At 42.9% G+C, this 21,854-nt stretch overlaps 2 protein-coding genes across 3 annotated transcripts in view; both read left to right on the top strand.

The window, feature by feature from the left end:
- The first annotated feature begins 9,605 nt into the window (after positions 1-9,605).
- On the top strand, positions 9,606-10,598 carry TAAR5 (trace amine associated receptor 5). Its single transcript, XM_052785785.1, is given in 4 exon segments — positions 9,606-9,871; positions 9,873-10,431; positions 10,433-10,522; positions 10,524-10,598. Coding segments are annotated over 4 exon segments (990 nt in total).
- A 7,046-nt stretch (positions 10,599-17,644) lies between these two features.
- Positions 17,645-21,854, top strand: part of STX7 (syntaxin 7) — a 34,829-nt gene continuing 30,619 nt past the window's right edge. The window contains exon 1 of one of the 2 annotated variants that reach the window (XM_052784378.1): positions 17,645-17,766. The gene's annotated coding sequence lies outside the window, so the exon portion shown is untranslated. Of the gene's footprint in view, positions 17,767-18,083; positions 18,295-21,854 lie in introns of those variants that run through there. The other variant, XM_052784379.1, reaches the window with a different exon arrangement.

Genomic DNA, 21,854 nt, shown 5'->3' with positions numbered 1-21,854 from the left:
TAGATTCTACTACTGACAGCAGCTCTAGAAATGAAGAAGAAAGAGTGGATTACTGGACATTCATAGTTCAGTAAAAGCCTGAAATGTGCAATATGAATTTTATGAGTCAGTCTTGTAGAATTATCTCATCAAATATTTCTTTAATAAAATCAGACTCATTTCATATGATACTTATTTACCACTTGTGTTCACTCTTAATGCCTTGATAGTGTTTCAGAAGTTTCTTCCTACAATCTCTTAAGGTATTGGGTTTTTTTTAATTTCAGAAAGTATTTACATACAGTCCATAAACACTATTTCACCTAATCTTGTATGCATGCAGCTAATCTTTCTTGAGGTTCACCAAATAATCTCCTAAACTGAATACATCCCAGGCTAGTATGGTGACAGTCTTTGTCACCCTTTTGTGACTGGGGCATTAGCAGATGTATAGACTCTGCTGTTATTCCCAAGCAAATAGAATTTAAGTGTAATTTTGGCTTGAAGATAATCTTTTTCCCTGAAAACAACAGAATCAGGTTTTCAGCCCTTGTCCTCCATGTGCTTTGTATTTGAGGAGGAGTACTCAGGAACGAGAGTACTGCTCACACTCAGGTACGTGCTTGTTCTTTCTTTGTTTAGATGTTAGGCTCCAGATGTTATAAAATATGCTTGCTGACAGCCCACGCCATATTCACCCCACCACACTTTCACACTGAACTGGAGCCTCTCACTGAGGTCCTTGCCATGCTGAGCTCCCTCTGAAGTCACTAAGAGTCACTGACAGGTTCACATCAGTTACATGCTTAAAATAAGGTTGGCTGAGTTGTTGTTACTGAATCCAGATACTGCAGTCTTTTTATTGTGAATTGTACCTCTGACTTACTTACCTTTTGTGGTATGCATAGTGTATACTCTACCCTTATTAAAGTCTGACTACCAAAAAGCCACCCACATGTTTATTCACTTCTTGACTTATTGCATCTATATTAGTATGGCATGCCAGTGATAGCTGCTCATTTTCTTTGCTGAAAACGTTTTAATGGATTTGTAATAACATGAACACGTTCTATTTGGGATCTGGAAAATCCCAACTTCACCCCAACCCTGAAACACCTGAGACAGAAAGGAGCTGGAAGGTCACAGATTTGTCTGGGCTGAAGTGTAAGGCGCTCATCTTTCGTAATAAGAAACATAAACCCCAAGGTCTTTAAGCTGATGCAAATACTTTCTCTGTGCACAGTTACCATTAGCTGAACAGCCAGAGCAGGGAACAAAGCAGGGCTGGATGCAATAAAGACTTTAGGCACCTAGAAGTTGGATAATACTTTGTCCCATATCGTTGCTCAAAGCATGCCCAGGGAGACCCCCAGATTAAACACGAGGGCAGCGGGAGTGGGGCTCAGGGAGAGCGAGAAAACTGAGCAGCAGGTTGCTTGCAGCCAAGCCTCAGGTTTGTCTTGACTCATCTTATCTGGTTTTGCTCCTGCAGTGCTTTCCTGGGGGCCAGCTCTCTGGAAGCTCTGGTGAAGTGGGGGGCAACCTTTGCATACACTCACATGATGCCTCCCTGGCCAGTGTCCCATCTGGGATGCTATCAGGAACTTCCTGCTTCTCCTTCTGGAGCTCAGCCACACGAAATACACGGTGTTTGGGGGTGATACGGAGAGCCTGCGGTGTGCCGGTGCTGGCAGGGAGAGGGGAGCTCCATGTGAGGGGATGGGGAGCACAGCAGAGATGGTGTCGCAGCCAGCTGTGCCAGGTTATGTCTGCATGCGGTTCAGTGTGGCTTCTTCAAAGAAACTTGTGCGCCATCAGAACTGTCTTTGTGTTAAAACTAGTCTATGAGGGGGTTTTACTGAAAGCTAACAAATGCTAAATATCCCTGACATTCTTCTAGCAGTGAAGCCATGAGTCTGATGGTGGGCCAAAAAATTAGATATAACACTAGACTCGGAGGCAACTACAGATCCTTTTTAAGCATCTTCACAATGTTTGCTGCCAGCAGTATTTGCCACTGTACTCAAATATTCTGCAGAGTGAGTTTTAATCCCTTCTGTTCGTTACATAAGAATGTGATAAGTTAATGTTAGGTGCCTAATTAAGTCCCTAAGGCCACATGTAGGCATTTCTGAAAACTCTTCTACATATTAAATGTCTAGCTGTTAACACATGATGCAATTGGAGACATTTTAAGTAATGATTAAATTACTTCATTAACACATAGCATAAATCATTCAGAGTCAGCCCAGTACATGACATCTCCTATGAAGGCAACATTTCTTCCAGACTGCAAATCTTCAGGGAACAATTTTGAGCTATCTGTGAGGCTTCAATGTGTCATGTCCTTGTGTGTGTCCAGTGTGTGCCCTTGGATGTTAAAGGAGTATCTACTTACTTTGTCAGTCTTGCTACCCAATTTGCAGCCTGCACCTACATCTTCTTCAGTAGTTCTTCTGGCCAAGGGGACTTGCAGATCTGTCAGATGGTGGGATTTGGTTCCTGAATGACTTTGTGGCATGTCATGCTGTTCCACCTGCTGTTAAACTTGATACTGGTGCTAAACTTGGTGCTAAACAAAGCACTGCTTTGCACAAAACCTAGGGCATCAGAGTAACAGGGATTTTTTTTGTGGACCACACCTGCTGGTGCACAGGAGAACATGAGTATCTTGTAGGTTGTGCTATAACATATTAATCACAACCAATTCAATGAGGTACACCATTTATGTTCAGATACAAGCACTGCAGATCTCTTCATTTCCTCCTCTCCTTAAATATCATGGTAAATTGTTTTGTATTATTTTTTCTGAAACACATGCTCACCCATTAATCTGTTGGTCCAAGCTACACAGTGAACTGTTTTAGCCTGAATTCTGGTCTATATCAAATCCGGACCATGTTCTTCTCCACAGGGCAGCAGCCAGAAGGGTTAAGACTTCTATCTTTTTTACTGTGAATGATTCCAGCAAGAACTAACATTGCTCTCAGAGGATATATTTCCAATCCTGGACTCAGAAGGGAGTTCAAGCTCCCACATCCAGGTGCGCACCTCAGTGTGACAGCACTATATTTTTTTTTTTCTTTCGGTCATTTCTGTCACAGCCTAAACTGTGAGAAAGGATTTCCTACCCCCTTGTGGAGTCCACAGGCAAAGGCAGCTTTCAAGAAAAAAGTCCACATCTATTATTAAGAAAGGGGTAAAAAAAAAAAAGTTAAATCCTTGGGTTGCAACAACACCAGCTGAAAACTTTTTGAGAAATAGATTGATTTATTTTTGCAAGCTCTGTGCTGATTTTTATTTTATACCTTAATACTGCAGAGCACTTAACAAGTATTTAGCATGAAGTCACTGATATAACCATGGTTCTGAAGGCAGGCGTGTTTTGCAGGTGAAGGAAGTGAGCAATAACATAAAACATCCAAATGGCAATTATCTGGAGACACTGCAGTAGCATTTCCAAAATAAATTAATCAAGATTTAAATTATCGGTTTTGGTTTACAGGCATTAATTTTTCTATTCAAAATGAAAAGACGCCAAAGAAGTTAGATAAGTTCAGGTAAATTAATGCTCAATAGTCAGCATCCAATTTTCAGTTATAATGTTTTTTTAACAAAAAAACCCACAACATTTTAATCAGATTTAGTGAAAATTAAGTAAATGAAAGTAACTGTTCCAAGAAACTTCTGACAAAAGGGTGTATACAGCTGTAACTGTAATAAATTAAACTGATTTAATTATTCTTCCATTTATGTAACCTAATCAAATCATCTTCCCACTGGATCAGTTGCGTGTCAGTCTTCATGGCTACAGCAGCAACAAAGCATCAATGAAGCATTACAGAGAAAACCCACATACAAAAGGATGTGCAGTTTCTCAAGAGACAGCCATGAACCTTTTTAATGATATATAAACCAAGAACATTCCAGTTTTTCTTGTGAGAAAGGAGGAGTGCTTTCACTCATGCTTTTACTTACACATTTCCACCAAAATGCAGGATGGAGGAAAAGAGCACTCAAAGGAGCCTTTGATTTTAGTAAGGATATTTAAACACACAAAAAAATTGATCTGGGGTGTAGACTGGAGCAAGATGGAAAGGCAGGGGAAGGGAGCCTTCTGAGGCAGGAGGGGAGAGGAAAACAGGCAAATATTTGCTTGACTCTGACCAGGAGCAGCCTTCTCTTGCTCCTTGCCTGCAAGCAGAAGCTGCAGCTGCAGCAGCTCGCAGGCGAGGCCAGTCAGGAGGGGGGCAGCTGGCCTGTGCCACCAGCCCCCATCAGCATTTTCATACCAGTCAGCTAGCGACAACTGAGCTCCATCCTGCGCTTGGGATCCTGCCCTCAGACACTTTAATTTCAGAGCCTGCGCATGGCCAAAGTACACTGATGCTGCAGGTACCTGCCATCAGTGGAGCTAAGAGCCAGATTTTGTCCCCTCATCCTTCAGTTCAGATGCCGAGTGACAGAAGTGACACAAGTGCAGCACTTGTGACAGTCGCATTTGTCTCTAGACCTGACACTGTAATCATGATGGTTTAACGATGCTTCTGAAGATATAAAGATATGTTTTAAATAAATCAGGAGAGGCAAGATTTGACCCAAAGAAAGGACTGCGTGCTCAAGAATGTCTTTTTCCAAAAAAACCCCTTTCCCCTACAGATCTTGTTCTTCAATGTTTAAGCAATTTTGTTTCACCTAGTTTTCTGCCCCAGGACTGGTTGTGTTGCAATACTTTGGCAAATACTTCATGCTGCCAAATCATGACTTCATCTAGCCTCTGGGGCTCACAGCTGGTGTAGTATTGCTTTGACTTTGTTAAGATTTTAGGGTTAGAAATGCAAGATACAGTTAACAATTTAGGGCCTAGAAATGCAAGGCATGGGCTTTGCCCCTGTGCTGTGCACACGTACACAGGTGGAACCGTCCTGTCCAAAACAGAGGGAAATATATCTGTGACTGCTTCCATCCATCATCTCCAGCAACCCAGTCTCCCACCAAGTTTCTGGTCTGCTCCATGGTCAAAACTGACTTTTTCTCAGTGTCATGTTATGCCCCACAGTGCAGCCATCTCCATCAAATCGTGCTGGTACCTTGGGGATCTCTCCTGCAAACTCTACACATCTTGTGATGACAGTTGTATGTAGCACCTTACCGTTCTGTCTGATTTCTCTCTCTCGGCTGTAATTATACCATCTTTGACCCATTGCATCTGTGCCAGACCCAGTACAGCATTACATCACCAAAATGACCATCCCTATGATAGAAGTAATTTTCTTAGATAGCATGTCAATTTTATTCTTGTTTGCCTTTAGCATGGTTTTCTCAGGGTTAAATACTGACAGTATTGGAGAATATATGGCACCTATTTCCTGCATCAGTTTCTGTGTTTCTCTCATACTTAACAAATGCTGAGAAGTGCTGGCTTCTCCCTTTGCTTCCTCTTTTCCAGGCACAGTGATGGTAGAGATGCAAGTCCACATAGTTTCTGTAGCAAGAAAACACTGCAGAAAACTTAATAAAATTCTGTGTCACAAGAATCAGAATTCCTTCAAAACCAGAACAAAGTAATGGAAATACCATGCATAATCATGGAAATTTGGCGGGGACAGGGGGGGTGGGGACGTTGGTTGGTTGGTTGGGTGGGTTTGTTGTTGGTTTTGGCTGCCTTTCTCCTAAGAGTTGATCTTTTTATTAACTTCTCGGCACTTAAGGGCTTGTGCAATGCCACCTGCTGGCTGGATTATTTCAGCTCTGCCTGCAGCCCCATCACTTAGGGTTTATCATCTGTTACAAAAAACCTTTGAAAACGGTCATTGCAGGTGCAATATTCAGACTGCTATTTTCAGTGTACTCTACTGCCTTCCTGTAAAAACTTGGTTAACTAGTCACATTCTTTATAAATGAATTAGCAACTCCTGGAATTACTTTCAGAAAACTTTGCAAATATTTATATGGTTCTTTTATCTTTACAGTATGTGCATATACTGTCAAATACAATAACAGGTAACGTATGGGTGGACTTAGATTCAGCAAGGTAATACAACATCTGAAGAAATGTTGTGTCCAGATGCTAGGAAAGGACCAGCACACTGACAACATATACAGGATACATCATCCAGACTCTCTGCTGTGTGCACAGAGACACAAGCAACGTGGCCACAGCAATGAAGAACCATTGTGTCCAAGGGCCAGCGTGAACTCTCATGTTTAAGCCACATGAGGTAATTATTTAGATATCATTGTCTTAAAATTAGCACCCTAGTCGTCCCGATCTATTAGCCAAACTTTCCAAACGAACCAGGGGAGCAGAATGGAGCCGAAACACTTTTTCCAGCTGAAAACACTCCATCATCTTTATCTACTCATAGGACTCCAGACACAATCTTACAAGTGCTGGTAAACCAACCTCGGCCTGCTTTTATAAACATAATTTTTCATTCTGTAGCTGAAAAATATCTTAAATGTGGGTTGATTTAGGGTATGATGGTCTAGCCTCTGAACAACTGCCTCTCTCTCCATGTGCTGCACTGCACTGCTAATGAGAATAAGTTATCATCAAAACAGTCATCTATGAAGGTGGGTACATTCCCTCAGAGGAATTAAAGGTTAGATTTTTAAAAAGGGAGTAAATCAAATATAAATTAAAAAAATCCATCATATTTGTCAAAGGTTTCATGGGCAAAGCTTCAGTTCTGTCTTCCCAGTGGTTATTGCACTGTGCCCTTTCCTCACAGTCAGGACGCCAAAGTGACGGTCAGGTGCTGCCACGCAGCTGCTCTGTTGTGTGAGTACAAAAGGAGTGTGCTCCTGTTTGGTGATGCAGGACATTCCAGTGCATCTGGCTTTTCTAATGTTATTCTGGGCAAAAAAGTGATTTTTATTCCTCATTGTGACAATTTAGCAGAAATCAGTATCTCATTCAAGTAACACTACCAGCAGTGCAACATTGCCGGGTCAGAGAGGAACAAAATGTGATTCTACAGGATTTGAAAGTGATGTTTGATGCCCATGGAGCAGCCCTGGACCAGAACATCCCCTGTAGTCTCGCAGGCCCCACACCAGCTGGGCAAGAAATTGTGGGCAATTATATTGGCCATTTCTGTTTCCTTTGGTGGAAGTTGCAGGGAGTGAGTGATATCTGCCCAGCCTGGGATCAGTGGTCTGGCTGCAGGTCAGTGTTGTGCTGGTGCCTTGAATCAGCAGAAGACAGGTGATAGGGATGTCTGTTTTAAGCTGCCATGTGCTCTCCTGTTCCTTGCCCAGGGGGGGTCGGTCACCTCTGTCCACTTTGTGCCACTAAAAAATTGCCCAGTATAAAAAGGCAGCTTTGCGTGAGCCACATGCAGGTGGTTGAAGGCCATTTGATGCTTTTCACAGGCTGGACTACTTGGTGGCTTGCATTTCAGTATTAATTCTTTGTTCATTTTGTTCTGCCAGTACTGTGCAGTACACCACATTACTTCTCTCTCTCCTTTCCTTTTTTACCAGCTTAAAATATCTTAAGTTTCTAATTTTTCTTCTGAAATGTGAATTAACAGGCCCTATTAACATATTGCTCGTTTTGGTCAGATTATTCCCAGTTGACATGTGTTTTGCTCACTGCAAACAACAGCAAAGGGAATCAGGAGCTCTGGGGAAGAGCTATATTGGTTGTACCTGCAGCCCTCTTTTGCAGTCTTGGGATTACCTTTAATACCTGTTATTAATGAACTCTTCTGCAGAGAACTCTTGAACTGGAGTATGTCACATTCAACTTTTTTTCTGCGTGTATTTTGACTTTTTTCTGTCATACCTTTTACAATTTCTCTGCCACATCACTAAACACTAAGTTCACTAAAAACTGCACTTTGGGTTCACATTCAGAAAAAAGTTTAGACAGAAAAAAATGATGAGAGGGAATGTTTTGAAGATGATGAAGTATTGGGATTTTTCACTTTATTATGATATCAATAATTTCAAATTTGACATAAATGGAAAAAAAGGAGACAATAAAAGGATAACAAGATCAATAAACTGAAAGAAAAATTGGGTTAAGACAATCCTAGACTGAAACAAATATATGATTTTTCAATTTCAAAGATAACAGATAAAATATTTGAATTTATTAATTCTTTTTATTAACTTCCTGAACTAAAATATAATTTTTTACTCCTTCTCCAATCCACAGTCTCATTGGTTGTAATCCTTCAGCTGACTAATTTGGACAAAGATGCTACAGATGGGGTCAATGGCAGTGAGTTCTTCTCTCTCCATCTTCATTTCCACTTTTAACAGTTTAAGCTGGCACAGTTAACTTACAGAGGTACTGTTTCTAAAACTGCTCATATACGTGTGTCCTACATGAGCACTTGAATGGACAGAACACAGACCAGTGTAACCAAGAGCAGGAAAACATAAAAGCAAAAGTTACACAAAACTGGGATACAGCAGGTGGAACAATTTCTTGTGAGTGCTATGGACAAGGATTTTCCATAGTTACAAAACTGAAGGCCAAATGTTGCTATTTGTGTAAAAAATATTAAGAAAAAATACATACCGCACCCTATGGAGACCCCCTGTCTGCGTGGAGGTGGAGTGCACTACACCTGGCAGAATTTTAAGCTCGACTGGGTGAGTATTTACTCTACAAACATTTCTGCCACTCTGCAGTAATGATAAAACACTCATATATGAGATCCTGACTTCTTCAGAGATGGTAACTGCTTACTACTACAAGGGAGAACAAAAGGCTGCACTATGGGCTATACAGCTGTAATACATGTGACAGAAGATTTGAGGTTTAGATTCACTAGCTCAATATAAAATTCAAATTAAAAATTGTTCAAATTAAATTCAAATTAAAAATTTGAATTAAAATTAAAAATTAAGTAACTTAAAACTTAAATAGCAATTTCATAAGTAAAAAGCAGGAGCAATCTTTAGGGCATATAACAATATTTCTGTCTGCCTTGCTGAATACTTTTGTCATCAACACAATGGATATCCATATCTGGCTATATCCCCATAGCCAGAACACTATAAAATGAGCAACTTGCCCTGAGGGGTTTTCCTTTGCAATCAGATATTACTTGTTTCAGAATAATCACTTCACAGCTTCTACATAATAAAAAGAATCATAACTAAATTGGAACTTAATTTCCAGGGAAATTCACAGGAACCAGTGTACCATTATACCAAAGTCAGCTTTCAAATCCCTTAGGGAGCTTTGGCTTGCAATGCCTCTTACTCAGCTCTGGTTTGCCTTCTAAGGCAGACCTTCTTTTTATTGACTGCTTGCCCACACACCTCTGGACTTGCTGCATTTCCTGAACTATTCGTGGTATTGGCTGAAAGAAAACAAAAAAATATAAAAAGTGATGCCACAAAAATTGAATACACTGATCTGGAGCTGTTTTATTTCAATAGAGATATAAAACAGATAAATCAGGCTCATTTTTTCGCTTGAAATATGGAAACTATCTGATGGCTTTAATAAAAGTACTTGATTAAAAGACATCTCTCCCTCTAACCTGCCTTTTTATTACCTTTTTTTCAGGTTAGTGATTTGGCACCTCTGCTGGAAGATGAATCATTTTCCAGGCTTGTGGCAGAGCCGGGGTAGGCAGTGGGACCTGGGCAGGCTTGGCATGAGCTCAGCCTGGGTTCCCAGTGCTGAGAAGGGGATGCTTGTCTCCTTGTGCTACGAGGCGAACGGCTCCTCCTACAGGACCTTACACCCCTTCAGGGCCCAGCTGGCCATTTATCTGGCTTGTGCCTTGGGCACACTGATCACGGTGCTGGGGAAGCTGCTTGTCATCATTGTCGTTTCCCATTTCAAAGCCCTGCACAAGCCCACCAACCCCCTGCTCCTCTCCCTCGCCCTTGCCGACCTCCTCCTGAGGCTTAGAGTATTATACCTGCTGGTATTTTGGAGATGACTTCTATAGGCCGCACACCTTTCTGGACACACTCTTCTGCTTGACCTCCGTATTTCACCTGTGTTTCATTTCCATTGATCGGCACTGTGCCATCTGTGACCCTTTGCTCTACCCCACCAAGTTCACCATAAGAGTGGCCTGCATTTACATTGGGGTGGGGTGGGCAGTGTCTGTGGCTTATACCTCTGTCTTCCTCTACACTAAAGCAACTGCAGAAGGACTGGGCTATTTTTTACGAGACTTGCCTTGTGTTGGTAGCTGTCAGCTGCTGTTCAACAAGATCTGGGGGTGGTTGAACTTCCCAGTATTCTTCTTCCCTTGCCTCGTAATGGTAGCTCTGTATGTAAAAATATTTACTGTGGCTAACAAGCAAGCCAGGCCGATAAACAACATGAGTATGAGTATCAGGTCTCAGCTACACGTAGGAGCATCCAAAGCAGCAAGGACTCTTGGGGTAACTGTAGGAGTCTACCTCCTGTGCTAGTTGCCCATTACTATTGACACCATGGTAGACAGTCTTCTGGATTTCATTACCCGCCCCAGTTCTGTTTGACCTAATTTGGTTTGCTTACTTCAGTTCTGCCTGCAATCCCTCGATCTATGTGTTTTCCTACCATTGGTTCAGGAAAAGCTGTGAAACTAGTCTTAACTCGTGGGATCTTTTGTTCCAGGACACCTACAGTAGACTTGTACCAGGAATGACCAGAGCCTTCATGTGCACTGTAGAAAATATTATAGACTATATCATAACATTTCTCATTAATATTCTTCAACATCCACTTAGCTGGTATTTCTCTTCTTATTTTCTAATTTTTTTGAACAGCTGGCTTGGGCAGATCCCCAGTTTAAATAGACATGCCATTCTGTGACTCACCTTCCACAACATTTGTCCCAGCACACACACCTTATTAAAGTCTTGCGTTTGTTATGTGATGCCGACAAGAGTTTGAAAATTGGCTGTAATCAGTTCCAAAGAGGACCGTGTCCATACTATTCCCCAGATATCCTGAAATAGTTGCTGCCTGTTTCTGAAGAGACTTTCTTCACAGGCAATTGCCTAATTTATACACAAAGCAGGTAGTGCTGATTTACAAAGTTACATAGGGTGTATGTCAGTTTTTAAATACAAAAGGCATAAGGATGCAACTACAGGTGAGAGCAAATGTCTGCCTAAGCTAGTAGCAAACAGTAGAGGAGAGAGCAAGGTTATATCGATATTTTTTACATTATTTTTCTAGCCCACAGGGACATGCCCCTGAGCCAAAGGCTACATATGGGAGATAGATACTATCCTGAATTCCTCAGCAGTGCCCACTGAAACCCGTGGAATCTTTGCCTGTTTGATCCGTGTGTGCAAGGAGGCTGATCCATACCTTTGAATGCCCTTTTTGCCTTGCTCTGTATCTTTTCTACTCCTGCTGCATAAAGGGTGTTAGAAGAATCGGGAAGACGGAGGACAGGAACTGCACTGGGTACTCCAACTCCGGATATCAGTAGGTGTTACGATGTTTTATGTCTTGTTCTTTTAAAACATGCTCTTTTGTTTGCTTGTTTCCAAAGAAATGAGTAGGTCTGCTTACAGATGTAACATATGCTTACATACTTGGGCTCAGCAAAAAATGTCAGCATAGGTTGTCCGTTTTTTTCAGCTATGTTTATGTGCTTTCACGAGGTCAATTTTAAAACTGCAGATGCTGGTAAGTTGAGATGTCTGTTCAGCAGCAAGCTGCATGGTAAAATTTTGTACTATTCATAAGGGAGATATTTTCTACCTCACTATTATGAACATTTTATCAGAAAAAAAATTAAACCATAGTAAGCAGTAGTAAGTCTTCTATACAAAGTTAACAAGCAGCCAAATAACAACTAATAATTTGTCGTCTTTTTCTCTTAATGGTTTGTAAAACTATTATTAGATTTGAAGGTTGTTCAAATTTTTAGTGCCTTCTAAAAAAAGTCATTCCTTCCTATAGTCAGCTGCATATTTTCTGAGTGACAAACACTAAAAGAACAAACAGCTACAGAAACCATGTAACTAACAGTAAAAGACCAGCAGATGCCCCATAGCCTTCTGAAGAGTGGCCAATTTTTCACTACATGCAGCAGGCAATTGAATCAGGCCCTACATGTATAAGAATAAAAGAATGGAACTGCAGATATTCTGTAGGAAATCAGTGCAATACAGTGATTGTGTAGCAGCTGCATATTTTAATGTATGCAATAAACTAAATAGTAAAACTCTTTCCCCTCTTTTTTATCTTATTGTTACGTTTTTTGCACGGCAAGAACAGTTTCCTCCACTAGTACGCATGAGCTACAGCTTTGGGATCTTGTAATCTGTTCTGACATCTGTTTATCTCAAACCCTTCTTGGTTTTGTCCATAATCTTAAGACCTCGGTCAGAAAAAATACCAGTATTCAAAATATTTAAAGCTAAAGCATATATCTGGAGGAAGGAGAAGAGAAAGAGGGCTTATGTGTTATTTTCAGGGATGTCCTGAATAGAGAGTGACCATAAAATGTTGGTGTTTTTAAACTGAGGCATTTATGAAGCCTTATGCCTGGAGTTGGAGTGTCATTCAATCTCACTTCATTCTCCCAGTGTCTGATATCCCGCCAGTGTGCTGTACTAATCTTCATTGTTTCTTAGGACAGAAGCCAAGGCTGTTTCTACTGTTCCTCTGTCTACTCATGCTGCAGCAGAAGGCAAAAACCTGACCCCTACTGCATACAGCTGTAGATTTTCTATAATAAGGGTACCAAACCCAAGGGACCAGGCTGAAGAGTGAAAGGCAGAATCAGATTCTTAGAAAAATTCAGGTGCCAAATTACCACAGAAATATATAGGAAAGCTGTAGTACATCTTGAAAGACCCAGACTGTGGGACAAGTTTTGAGATTAAGACTCTTTAATGTGTATGGTTAGGTGTTTATAATTATGGTAAATGTCTAAGCACTGATTATAGCTACAGCCAGAATGGCTGTTTAAGCTCAGGCTGTAGTCAGCAGATATTTAGAGGATATGAATCATTTGCCTAGTGCCACCTAAGGTGCCTTAGGGAACCTGAGATGTTTACACAGGGCTAGCATCCAGCACCAATGAAGCAGCAGCTGAGAGCCAAGTGGGACACATCTGGGCATCTAAAAATGGCACCAGATACCCATCTGTGGGGCATCAAGATTAAGCAAGGCATATAATAGAAGTTTAGACATTTAGCTATGTAGAAATCTGCAAGTCTCAAACTGAGTGATGTCCTAGGGGCATCTTAACAACATCTTTCATTGACACCTTTTGCTCTGAACTCACTGCAGCCAAAGCAATAGAGAAAGGGAACGTCCACTGAGTTTCTAGTTGGTTTTTGAGATATATTCTACCACTCCTCAACAGATTACAGTGGGTATGTGCCACAAATGCATTCAATTGACCACTTCTTTTGTGAGTCCCATTGCATAATCTGTCTTTATAGTTTTCTTTTCTTCTATGGAAGCTGATGACTCTTATTCCATCGATGGGTTACCACCGTCTATGCTGCCATATAAGGACTATGCCATAACACCGGTGATTGTTGCTAGATCTCCTTTTGGCTAAACAGCAGGCTGAAATGATGGAGAGAGGGAAAAGCAGAACCCAGAGTACTGATGTGTACAGTGGCAGTGGCACAGCAAACAAGTGAGAAGGAAAAGCTGCTAAAACTCTGGGAGTAGCCAGGATCGCTTTCCTGATTTTCTGACACTGCATTTCGCACCTATCATTTAATGATGTTTTCCTCGTCTTAAAACTCCCCCTCTACCTCCTTGCCTTTGATGTCTGTTTGGTTTACCTAGCCAAATTCTGTCAGGATTCCCTTGCGTGTTTTTTTTTTCCTTCTCCACAGTTTCAAAAAGCAATGAAGGTAATTATGAATTGTAAAATGAGAAGGAGGAGGAGCTGTAAAATGAAGATTGAAACTGAAGACTGATTGCTCAACAATGACCTCATTTTACAAATGAAAATCTATTGAATTCTATTAGACCTAGTTGCTGACCACAAAGTCCATAGATTTTCTTATTTTTAGTATCTTTCCTTCTGTAGATTTGTATTTCATTATCTGAACAAAACATTGCCATTTAAGTTTGTACCCTTTATAACTCTATCATTTCAAAATGGTCTGGCTGAAGTTAGAAAGATTATGTATTTGCAGGTACTACTTAACTGAAGTCTGGGCTTTGAAATAATAATGTCAGCTCATTTCACTACTGCACATGAAAGTATAATATGGTCTTTGAAAATTAAACAGAAAGGCAAAGAAAGATTTGCAAATAAGTTGCTAGTAAACTTTTTGCTTGTTTTTTAGGAAACATTATCAATATTGGGAAGAGAATCTTTTTCTGTTTATTTAAAACATATGCTACCATGTTAATTACTGCTGCTGGAGAGCAAGTACCAGCCTAAATAACACGCAAATGGCCAATACAGGTTTTTTAAAACAAATAGGTTTTACTGGCCATTCTGCAATGTAATTAACCCATAAGCTTGTTCAGGCTGGAAACCATCACCCATCATAATTTTGTACAGCGTTGAGTGTAATAGGAACTTAATCTCATTTCAGGTTCTGGAGCGGGTATTTTAATTAAATTAGCAAACGGAGATGACGACAACAATAACAGGAATTCCTGATAGTGGAATGCATCAGTAACAACCACCTGGTAAGCTCTGCCAGGCGGTTTGCCATCAGTACCAAATACCGGCAGCATTGCTCTTCCTATCTAAAGTTAGAGGCGCGCAAGTGGATTGTGATAGCAGAGAATGAAATTTGCCCATAAGGTAAATTACGCACCACTTAGGCACCGCTCACGCCTTGGAAAGAGGACACTCATCAGGAATATGAGGCCAGGGTTGGGCTGCTTCCCCTTCATTTCATCATGCATTGGGCAGGCATGGGGAGCTGTACGGAAATGAGTGCCTCATTCCTGTGTCACCGACAGCCCCGATGTTTGTGCCACCCACACCGCTGAGCCCGCATGCCTGCTGGTTAGGTGCCAGGACAGGAGCAGGAGGTGGGAGGCAGAAATACAGAGACAGGAAGGTGGGGCAGATTCAGATACTGGGCTAGGAGGAAGGTGTGCTCTTTCAAAATCACACTATGTTGGTGTGATTTAACTTCCAACTCTTTCAAACATCAGACACCATACTGGGTATGGATCCTCAAACAGTGTGTGTTTGAAGTGACACCCCTTTTAGTTCAGTTTTACACACAATAACAGGAACATAATTGGCAAATACTCTGATCTTCAGTCAGTGAAGATCCAGAGCATCCTTTGCGGTACGCTGTGCCTGTGCATTGCAGGGTCTCAACATTTTCCCCTTTCTTTCCCCAGAGCTTTCCCCATTTCATTTAATCAACTGAAATCTGATCACTCTCCAAAAGCAACAGGAAAGGTAAGTGAATACATGATTCTGAACTCAGTCCCCAGGTAACGCTGGTGTGGGAGCTCTAGAAAGAAGCCAATGAAATGAGTTTAGAGACAGAATTGTGTAGCAGCACTCTGTTTCAGCATCTCTGACCATAACGCTTAGAGACAGCTTCTTTACAACTCCTGTCCATACGCCATTGCTAGAAGAGGAAAGCATGCAGAAACTGAAGGATCCTCCTGTTTTATCTAAAAGGGTGAAACAGAGCACGTTCTCCCAGTCAATGGTTTTTCTGTAGGAGTTAACCAAAATCTTCTGAGGACATACTGTGCTCTTAGCAGTATCTGATCAATAAATAGGACCTTCTGGCTAGTCTATTAACTGTATCTTCATAATTATTTTATATGATTATATTAAAGAGGCTACTTAAGTATTTTTGTAGTACAGACAACATTTTAATGAGAAGTTTGTTTTATAATTCAGCTTTTCCTCCCAGGCTGTAACATCTTTGCTGCAATCGGTTACTTTAAAGAATCATATCACAAAGATTTTTCAGTTACGTAACAATAGAAGGTGGATGCTGATGATAAGTGAGCTAACAGCAGGTGAGCACCAGCATTTTGTTCATAAAACACCCAGCATCTCTAGAAAGGCATTAGGATACCTCTTTTCCAAAGCATGAGAATGAACATTGATCAGTGATGACTGTGTATTACCTCCAAGTCTCAAAAAAAAATACCAAAGTGGTGATCTGCAGATAAGGTATTCTCACTGATGAAGGGTCACTTCTTTTAATGGGAAGCACATGTTTGAAATCAGATAGCAAAAGATGTATTGTTTTCTTGAGAAAAACTGACAGTGAACTCAGCTGAAGGTTTATAAAGCAAGAGTGACTGGGCTCAATCAACAGAGTTTATACAACAAACACTTGGAGATAAAAATCAAGGCGAGGCCTTAATTCAGAAGGGATGTGCATTATACTCTCATTAGTGCACTGTCTAGTTGGATCATCTTGGATCAGCTCCAGTATGTCAACAGCATGGGGGCAAACTCATGCACATGTAGCAGCACTAAAATCATTGCTAATCACAATAGCCTATTAAAACTAGAATGAAGATGTATACAGCATTCCTGCAGCAAATAGGCATATCAGAGTGTTTTTTTCTTTAGTAACTTTAATTTATGAAAGTGAGAAAAGGACATTTCCAAGCATCAATTAACGTAAGAACTATATGTAGGCATGCAAGTCTCGGGGGCTATGTTGTGTCGCCTTTCAGCACGCTTTGAGACACATCAAGAGCCACCTATGTAAAGGGTAGTCTTGTCTTTTTCAGGCCTTTACCTTCACTCTACTGTGTTGGCAGTTTATTGGACTTTTCTATTGACGTTGTTTGGTTAGGATGTTATTCAGGTTTCCACTGCTCTAGTTATTTCTAAATCTTAGCGATGACCGAGATCTATGACGTAGCAGAAATAAACTTACACTTCCCAACTTCTGCAGCTCTTCCCTAGGCAAGGCTGGGCTGTGCGGAGGAGACAGCGTTCCTAGCCATCGGGTGCTGCGCACTGTTTGCTCTGCAGTGTTTCGTGCACAGGGGGGTATCCTGCAGATGAAGCAGCCCAGCCCTGGGGCTCTGGGGAGCATCTGGTCCTGTAATCTTCCCTTGGAAGAACCGGGGAGGATGCCGAAGGGCCCAGCCACTCGTGTGGAAGCGGCCTTGAGGCTCACCTGTTGCTTCTTCCCGGGTGTCTGGGCCAGGAGGAGAGCGGGTTTCGCCGTGCCTCTGCTCCCCTCGCTCCACTCCCGGGAGCCACAGCTACCGCTGCCCTCGCTGCCACGCGCGGCCTGCTCCTCCTGCGCGCCGCACCCACGGCCGGCAGCCACGCCAACGCACCCTCTGTTCCTCGTGGTTCCCGGCACCGCGTGCCCCCTCTCTCAGCAAAATGTTGCAAATCTCGGCATTTACGGGCACCTTTAAACACATCCGTAATTCCCCACTCACTTTCCTCTGAGTGTCGCTTCCCATTTAGAGACAAAGTGACCAAAACTGGAGGCGGTGCTTCAAAGCGGGATATTAATGTGGTAACATCCTACTTCTCACTGTAATACTGTTTCCCTACTCATGTTTTCCCCTCAGTTCCCGAGGCAACAGCACCTTTTCCTTAAATTACGCTCCTTTCCCCCCCATTCTTTCCAGTCGCGCGCTGCTGCGTGCGGCTCCCGCGGCGGCCGGCGAGGGGCCGGGGCTGCCCCCTTCCCCCGGGAGCCCCCGGGGCCTGCCTGCACCGCGCTCCCGCCCGCAGGCCCGAGCGGAGCCGCCCGTCAGGGGCAGCGCCCGGCGGCCCGCCCGGCCCCCGCGGCCCCGCCTCCCCACGCCTCCGCCGTCACGGCGGGACGGGGCGGGAACGGGCTGGGGCCTGGCCGCTCCTCCCTGCCCCGCCGCCGCCCGCCCGCCGGCAGCAGGTTCGCCGGGGCCAGGTAAGAGCAGCGGGAGCTCCGCTGGGGCGCCGGGGGGGTGTTCGCCGCCCGCCCCGGGGGAAAGGGGTGGTCGGGGCGGTGTCCGGCCAGCCGGGAAGGGGCTGCCAGGCGCCGGGAGCCTGTCAGAGGGCGGCGGGAAGGGCCGCAGCGGGCCGGGGCCGCCGCGCCCCGCGGGCCCCGGCTGCGGTCGGGGCCGCCTTCCCCGGCCCGGCGCTGCCGCCTGGCCTGGGGCGAGCGGGGCGGCTGTGGGCGGGAGGGGGTGAGCGGGCCGTGGGGTGGGCAGGGCCCGGGCCGCGGGGCGGGGCGCGGTTCTGTAGCGCGGTCGGTCGTGTCAGCCTTTGCCTCACACCCCTCCCCGTGGCATCCCCCTGATGTCACGGCTTTGGGCTTGACGCTGGCCGTGATGCTCCAAAGAGGGACTCGGGGCCTGCAGCTGGTGTTTGTTCTACCGCAGCTTATGTCGAACTGTAGGGTAGGATGGTCACCTTCGCCGTATCGAAACACTCTCTGTGCTGTTCCAGATCCAAGGTGAGCAAGGCATGTTGGCAGGAGGAAGGGAGATTATAAAAATTACCTGTGTAAATAGCAAGCCCGGGCCTGGCGCGTCAGGCCCCTGGCCCGACCTTATCACTGCTTTCCTGGTGAGCCACTCACCGCTTTATTAGAAATGGGTACTTCTTGAAACTGTAGAAGGAAGTGGAAGGTTTTGCTCCACTTTGCATGAAATGCAAGGCACTGCGTCATAATTGAAGCTCAATGATAAAATCCCAGGGTGCTTACTGCCAGAAGCGATGTGCTCGTGTTGTGAACCCCTCCGCTGATGAACAAGCCGTGCAAAGGCAGAGAGCTGAGCTGGCAGGGCGAGCGAAGCCCTCCTGACTGATCATCATTCAGGCATGTGCTTTGCCGGCAGTGCAGCCCTTCTGCTTGGAGCTGAGGGTTTTGTGCAAGTGCCGTTAATAGAAAAGAAGGAAAAGAGGAGAAAAAAAAAGTTAAAATATATTAAAATTAGAAGAAAGTGATGCTAAATGGTGGCATTGTTATAAACTGATTTGTGTTCCCTTCGTGAAGACATCTCTTGTAGTCTTTTATCAGAATATTAACTAGCACTCTTCGTGGTGGCTTACGTTGAAGTGAAACTCTTGCGGGGGGGGGAGAGGAAAAAGAGAACGTGAGCTATAAGTAGTCATTAGCATCCTGGTAGGCCTCAGAGAGCCTCAGCATCCAGCACAATCAGATGTTTGTGCAAAGATAACTTCTCCCTCAGTGTACTTGATCTGAGCATTTGGTTCAAAGTGAACACGCTGCCGTTAGGGAGACTTGGGTGAGAACACGTAGCGTGCTAGATGTCCTGTGGTTCTGGTCCATCTTTGTTTTCCCATGAGACATTGTCTGTCAGCAGCACAAGAAACTTGGCACTTTGAAATGGCCATCTCGGGTCCGTTTTCAGCCCTCCCATTCCCTCCTCTCCCCAATAATTCCAGTACCCAGTGTTCATTTTCCTATTCCTGCTTCATTGTCGGGCCTCTAAACGCTTTGTGTGCACCTAGAAAACATAATTCCTTTACTTAAGGCATTTCCCCGAGAACTAATATGTTCTCTTAGGCTTGTGAAAGCTATGTGCTTCCTTCACCTAGTTCATTATAAATATCGGTGTGGATGAATCGGACAATGATAAACATAGTCTTTTTTTAGCCATATATGCTGAGCATTGGTGATGCATTAGGCCTAATAGTATTTCAGGCTTCTGTAATTTAGTTTTCCACACTGGGCAGTTCTAAATGCCACCGCTTTAAATTACGTCTTTGTTGGACAGAATAATTTCTAGGGAAAATGACTAAAACACTGACCAGTGTCACATCTAGTATTATTATTTTTTTTTCTTTCTAAAAAAAATACTTCTAGCTGTTACACAATGTGAGCTTGGTTTTGGTATGTTTCAGCATGACTAGTGTGGCAAGGCTGAGGGAACTGGGCAGAGAGGAATAGAAAATTACCTTTTGACATCTTTTATGTTAGTGTTGCTGCGTTAGAGCAAAGAAAGTTTTAAATAACGTTTGCTTTTTCCTACCCGATATGGATTTAAGTTTGACTTCTCCCTGAAACTAGATGATAAAAGAAAATCTGGAAACCTTTTTTTTTTTTTTTTTTCTTTTAAGAAGGCAGGAAGGATTTCATTTTACTGCTATTTTGTTTGCATGTTTATTATGCTCCATAGTTGGTTTTGTATTATGGAAGCCCCCAGCCTGCCTTTGTGGACCAGGATTCCAGCACATTAGGAGCTGTAAAAGCACAAAGTGGAAAATACAATCTCTGTCTCAAAATATTTTAGCCTAAGTATAAGGGGAAAAAATAGATAAATCCAGAAAAAACTTACCCTCCCTCATCCCCACTAGAAAAAATAGTGACAGATTTAATGCTCACCTGTGTAGTACTAAGTCAGTTGCTATGAGTCGGTTATAAGAATCCCTCAGGTGCTGTAGCAGGGAGTACTTATCTTACAGTGTACAGTCTGCCCTTTATTCCAACAGCTTTTTTTTTTTTTAAATATTAATTTTACCTGCTGCAAAGTTGCTGCTAAAGTCAGCAGCAGATGCTGTCCGAAGATGGTAATGTGTTTCAAGTTGCCGTAGGCAGGTACCAGAGTCACTCTGTAGATGGACCTTGTCTCATCTAAGTATTTGGGTGGTAAAACCTACTGAGATGAAATAAATTGAGCAATGTTATATTGGAGGAATCTTACTAATCATGGCTGTTACCATGATACAAATTTTCTGTAGCTAACATTGTGACTGGCTGCAATTTTTTGTTGCCAAAGTCTTTCAGCAGTTTGTCATTTTTGCCTGTGTTTTCACCCTGCTTGAAGGATTTTGCACTTTTTTTTGGCAGTAGTTTACAAAGGAAGTCACATTTAGGAGCTGTTTGGGAGAAGCTTTGTTTCTGTGACCTTTATTTAGGAAAAAAAAAAAATCACATACAAGAAAGCCTCATGACTTGTCTCTGGATATTTAAAGGCATAAAATCCTAATTCAGATCAGATTTAAATTTTCAAGCATTTCTATGGAATGCAGCATGTACTTTTGCTTTCTCAAAGTTAAGGATCCATGTAAACATTTCTAGGTCCTGATGCTAAAACATTGCGTAAACGGTAAAATTATTGTTTAAGGGTTCTTATCCTAATGTATGGGGGCAAGATTTATAGGAGAAGGAAAACTCTTTGACTGTCTAAATGAGAAAATACAAAATAGATTAGGTGCTTATTAACTGTAGCTGTCCGGAGTCTGCATGTGTTGTGGTTTAACCCCAGCCAGCAAGTAAGCACCACGCAGCTGCTCGCTCACTCCTCCCTGCTCCCAGTGGAATGGGGAAGAGAATTGGGGGGAGGGGAGGGAAGTAAAACTCTTGGGTTGAGATAAGAATGGTTTCATAACTAAAATAAAATAATAACAATAATAATAAAAAATATAATAATTGTAATGAAAAGGAATATAACAAAAAGAGAGAGAGTTAAAACCCAAGAAAAGACAAGTGATGCACAATGCAGTTGTTCACCACCTGCTGACTGATGCCTACACAGTGATCGGCCCCTCCTGGCCAACTCCCCCCAGTTTATATACTAAGTATGACATTCTGTGGTATGGAATATCTCTTTGGCTAATTTGGGTCAGCTGTCCTGGCTATGCTCCCTCCCAGCTTCTTGCGCACCTCCTCCCTGGGAGAACATGGGAAGTGGAAAAATCCTTAAGTTAGGATAAGTGCTACTTAGCAACAACTAGAAGATCAGTGTCTTACCAACTTTATTCTCACACTAAAACCAAAACACAGCGCTGTACCAGCTACTAAGGAGAAAATTAACTATCCCAGCCGAAACCAGCAAGATATTTGGGTGACTGCTGCTGAGATCTAACATGTGCTGTGCTTGTCTTGACACATCGTTTTGTCCTGATGGAGCTTTCAAGAATGGCACTGGGGAGCTGCTCAGTTGTGGAGTTCCCACTTTCTTGTCTCTGCATTTGGCAGTGATCTGGCTGGAAATAGCAAAGGAAAAGTGGATTTTTCTCCATGCTTGACAACCACCTTTCTAGAAA

Source organism: Harpia harpyja, chromosome 4 (assembly GCF_026419915.1).
Source record: "Harpia harpyja isolate bHarHar1 chromosome 4, bHarHar1 primary haplotype, whole genome shotgun sequence".
NCBI lineage: Eukaryota > Metazoa > Chordata > Aves > Accipitriformes > Accipitridae > Harpia > Harpia harpyja.
The sequence above is the reverse complement of the archived record's forward strand: the minus strand, read 5'-3'. Positions and strand labels throughout refer to the sequence as shown.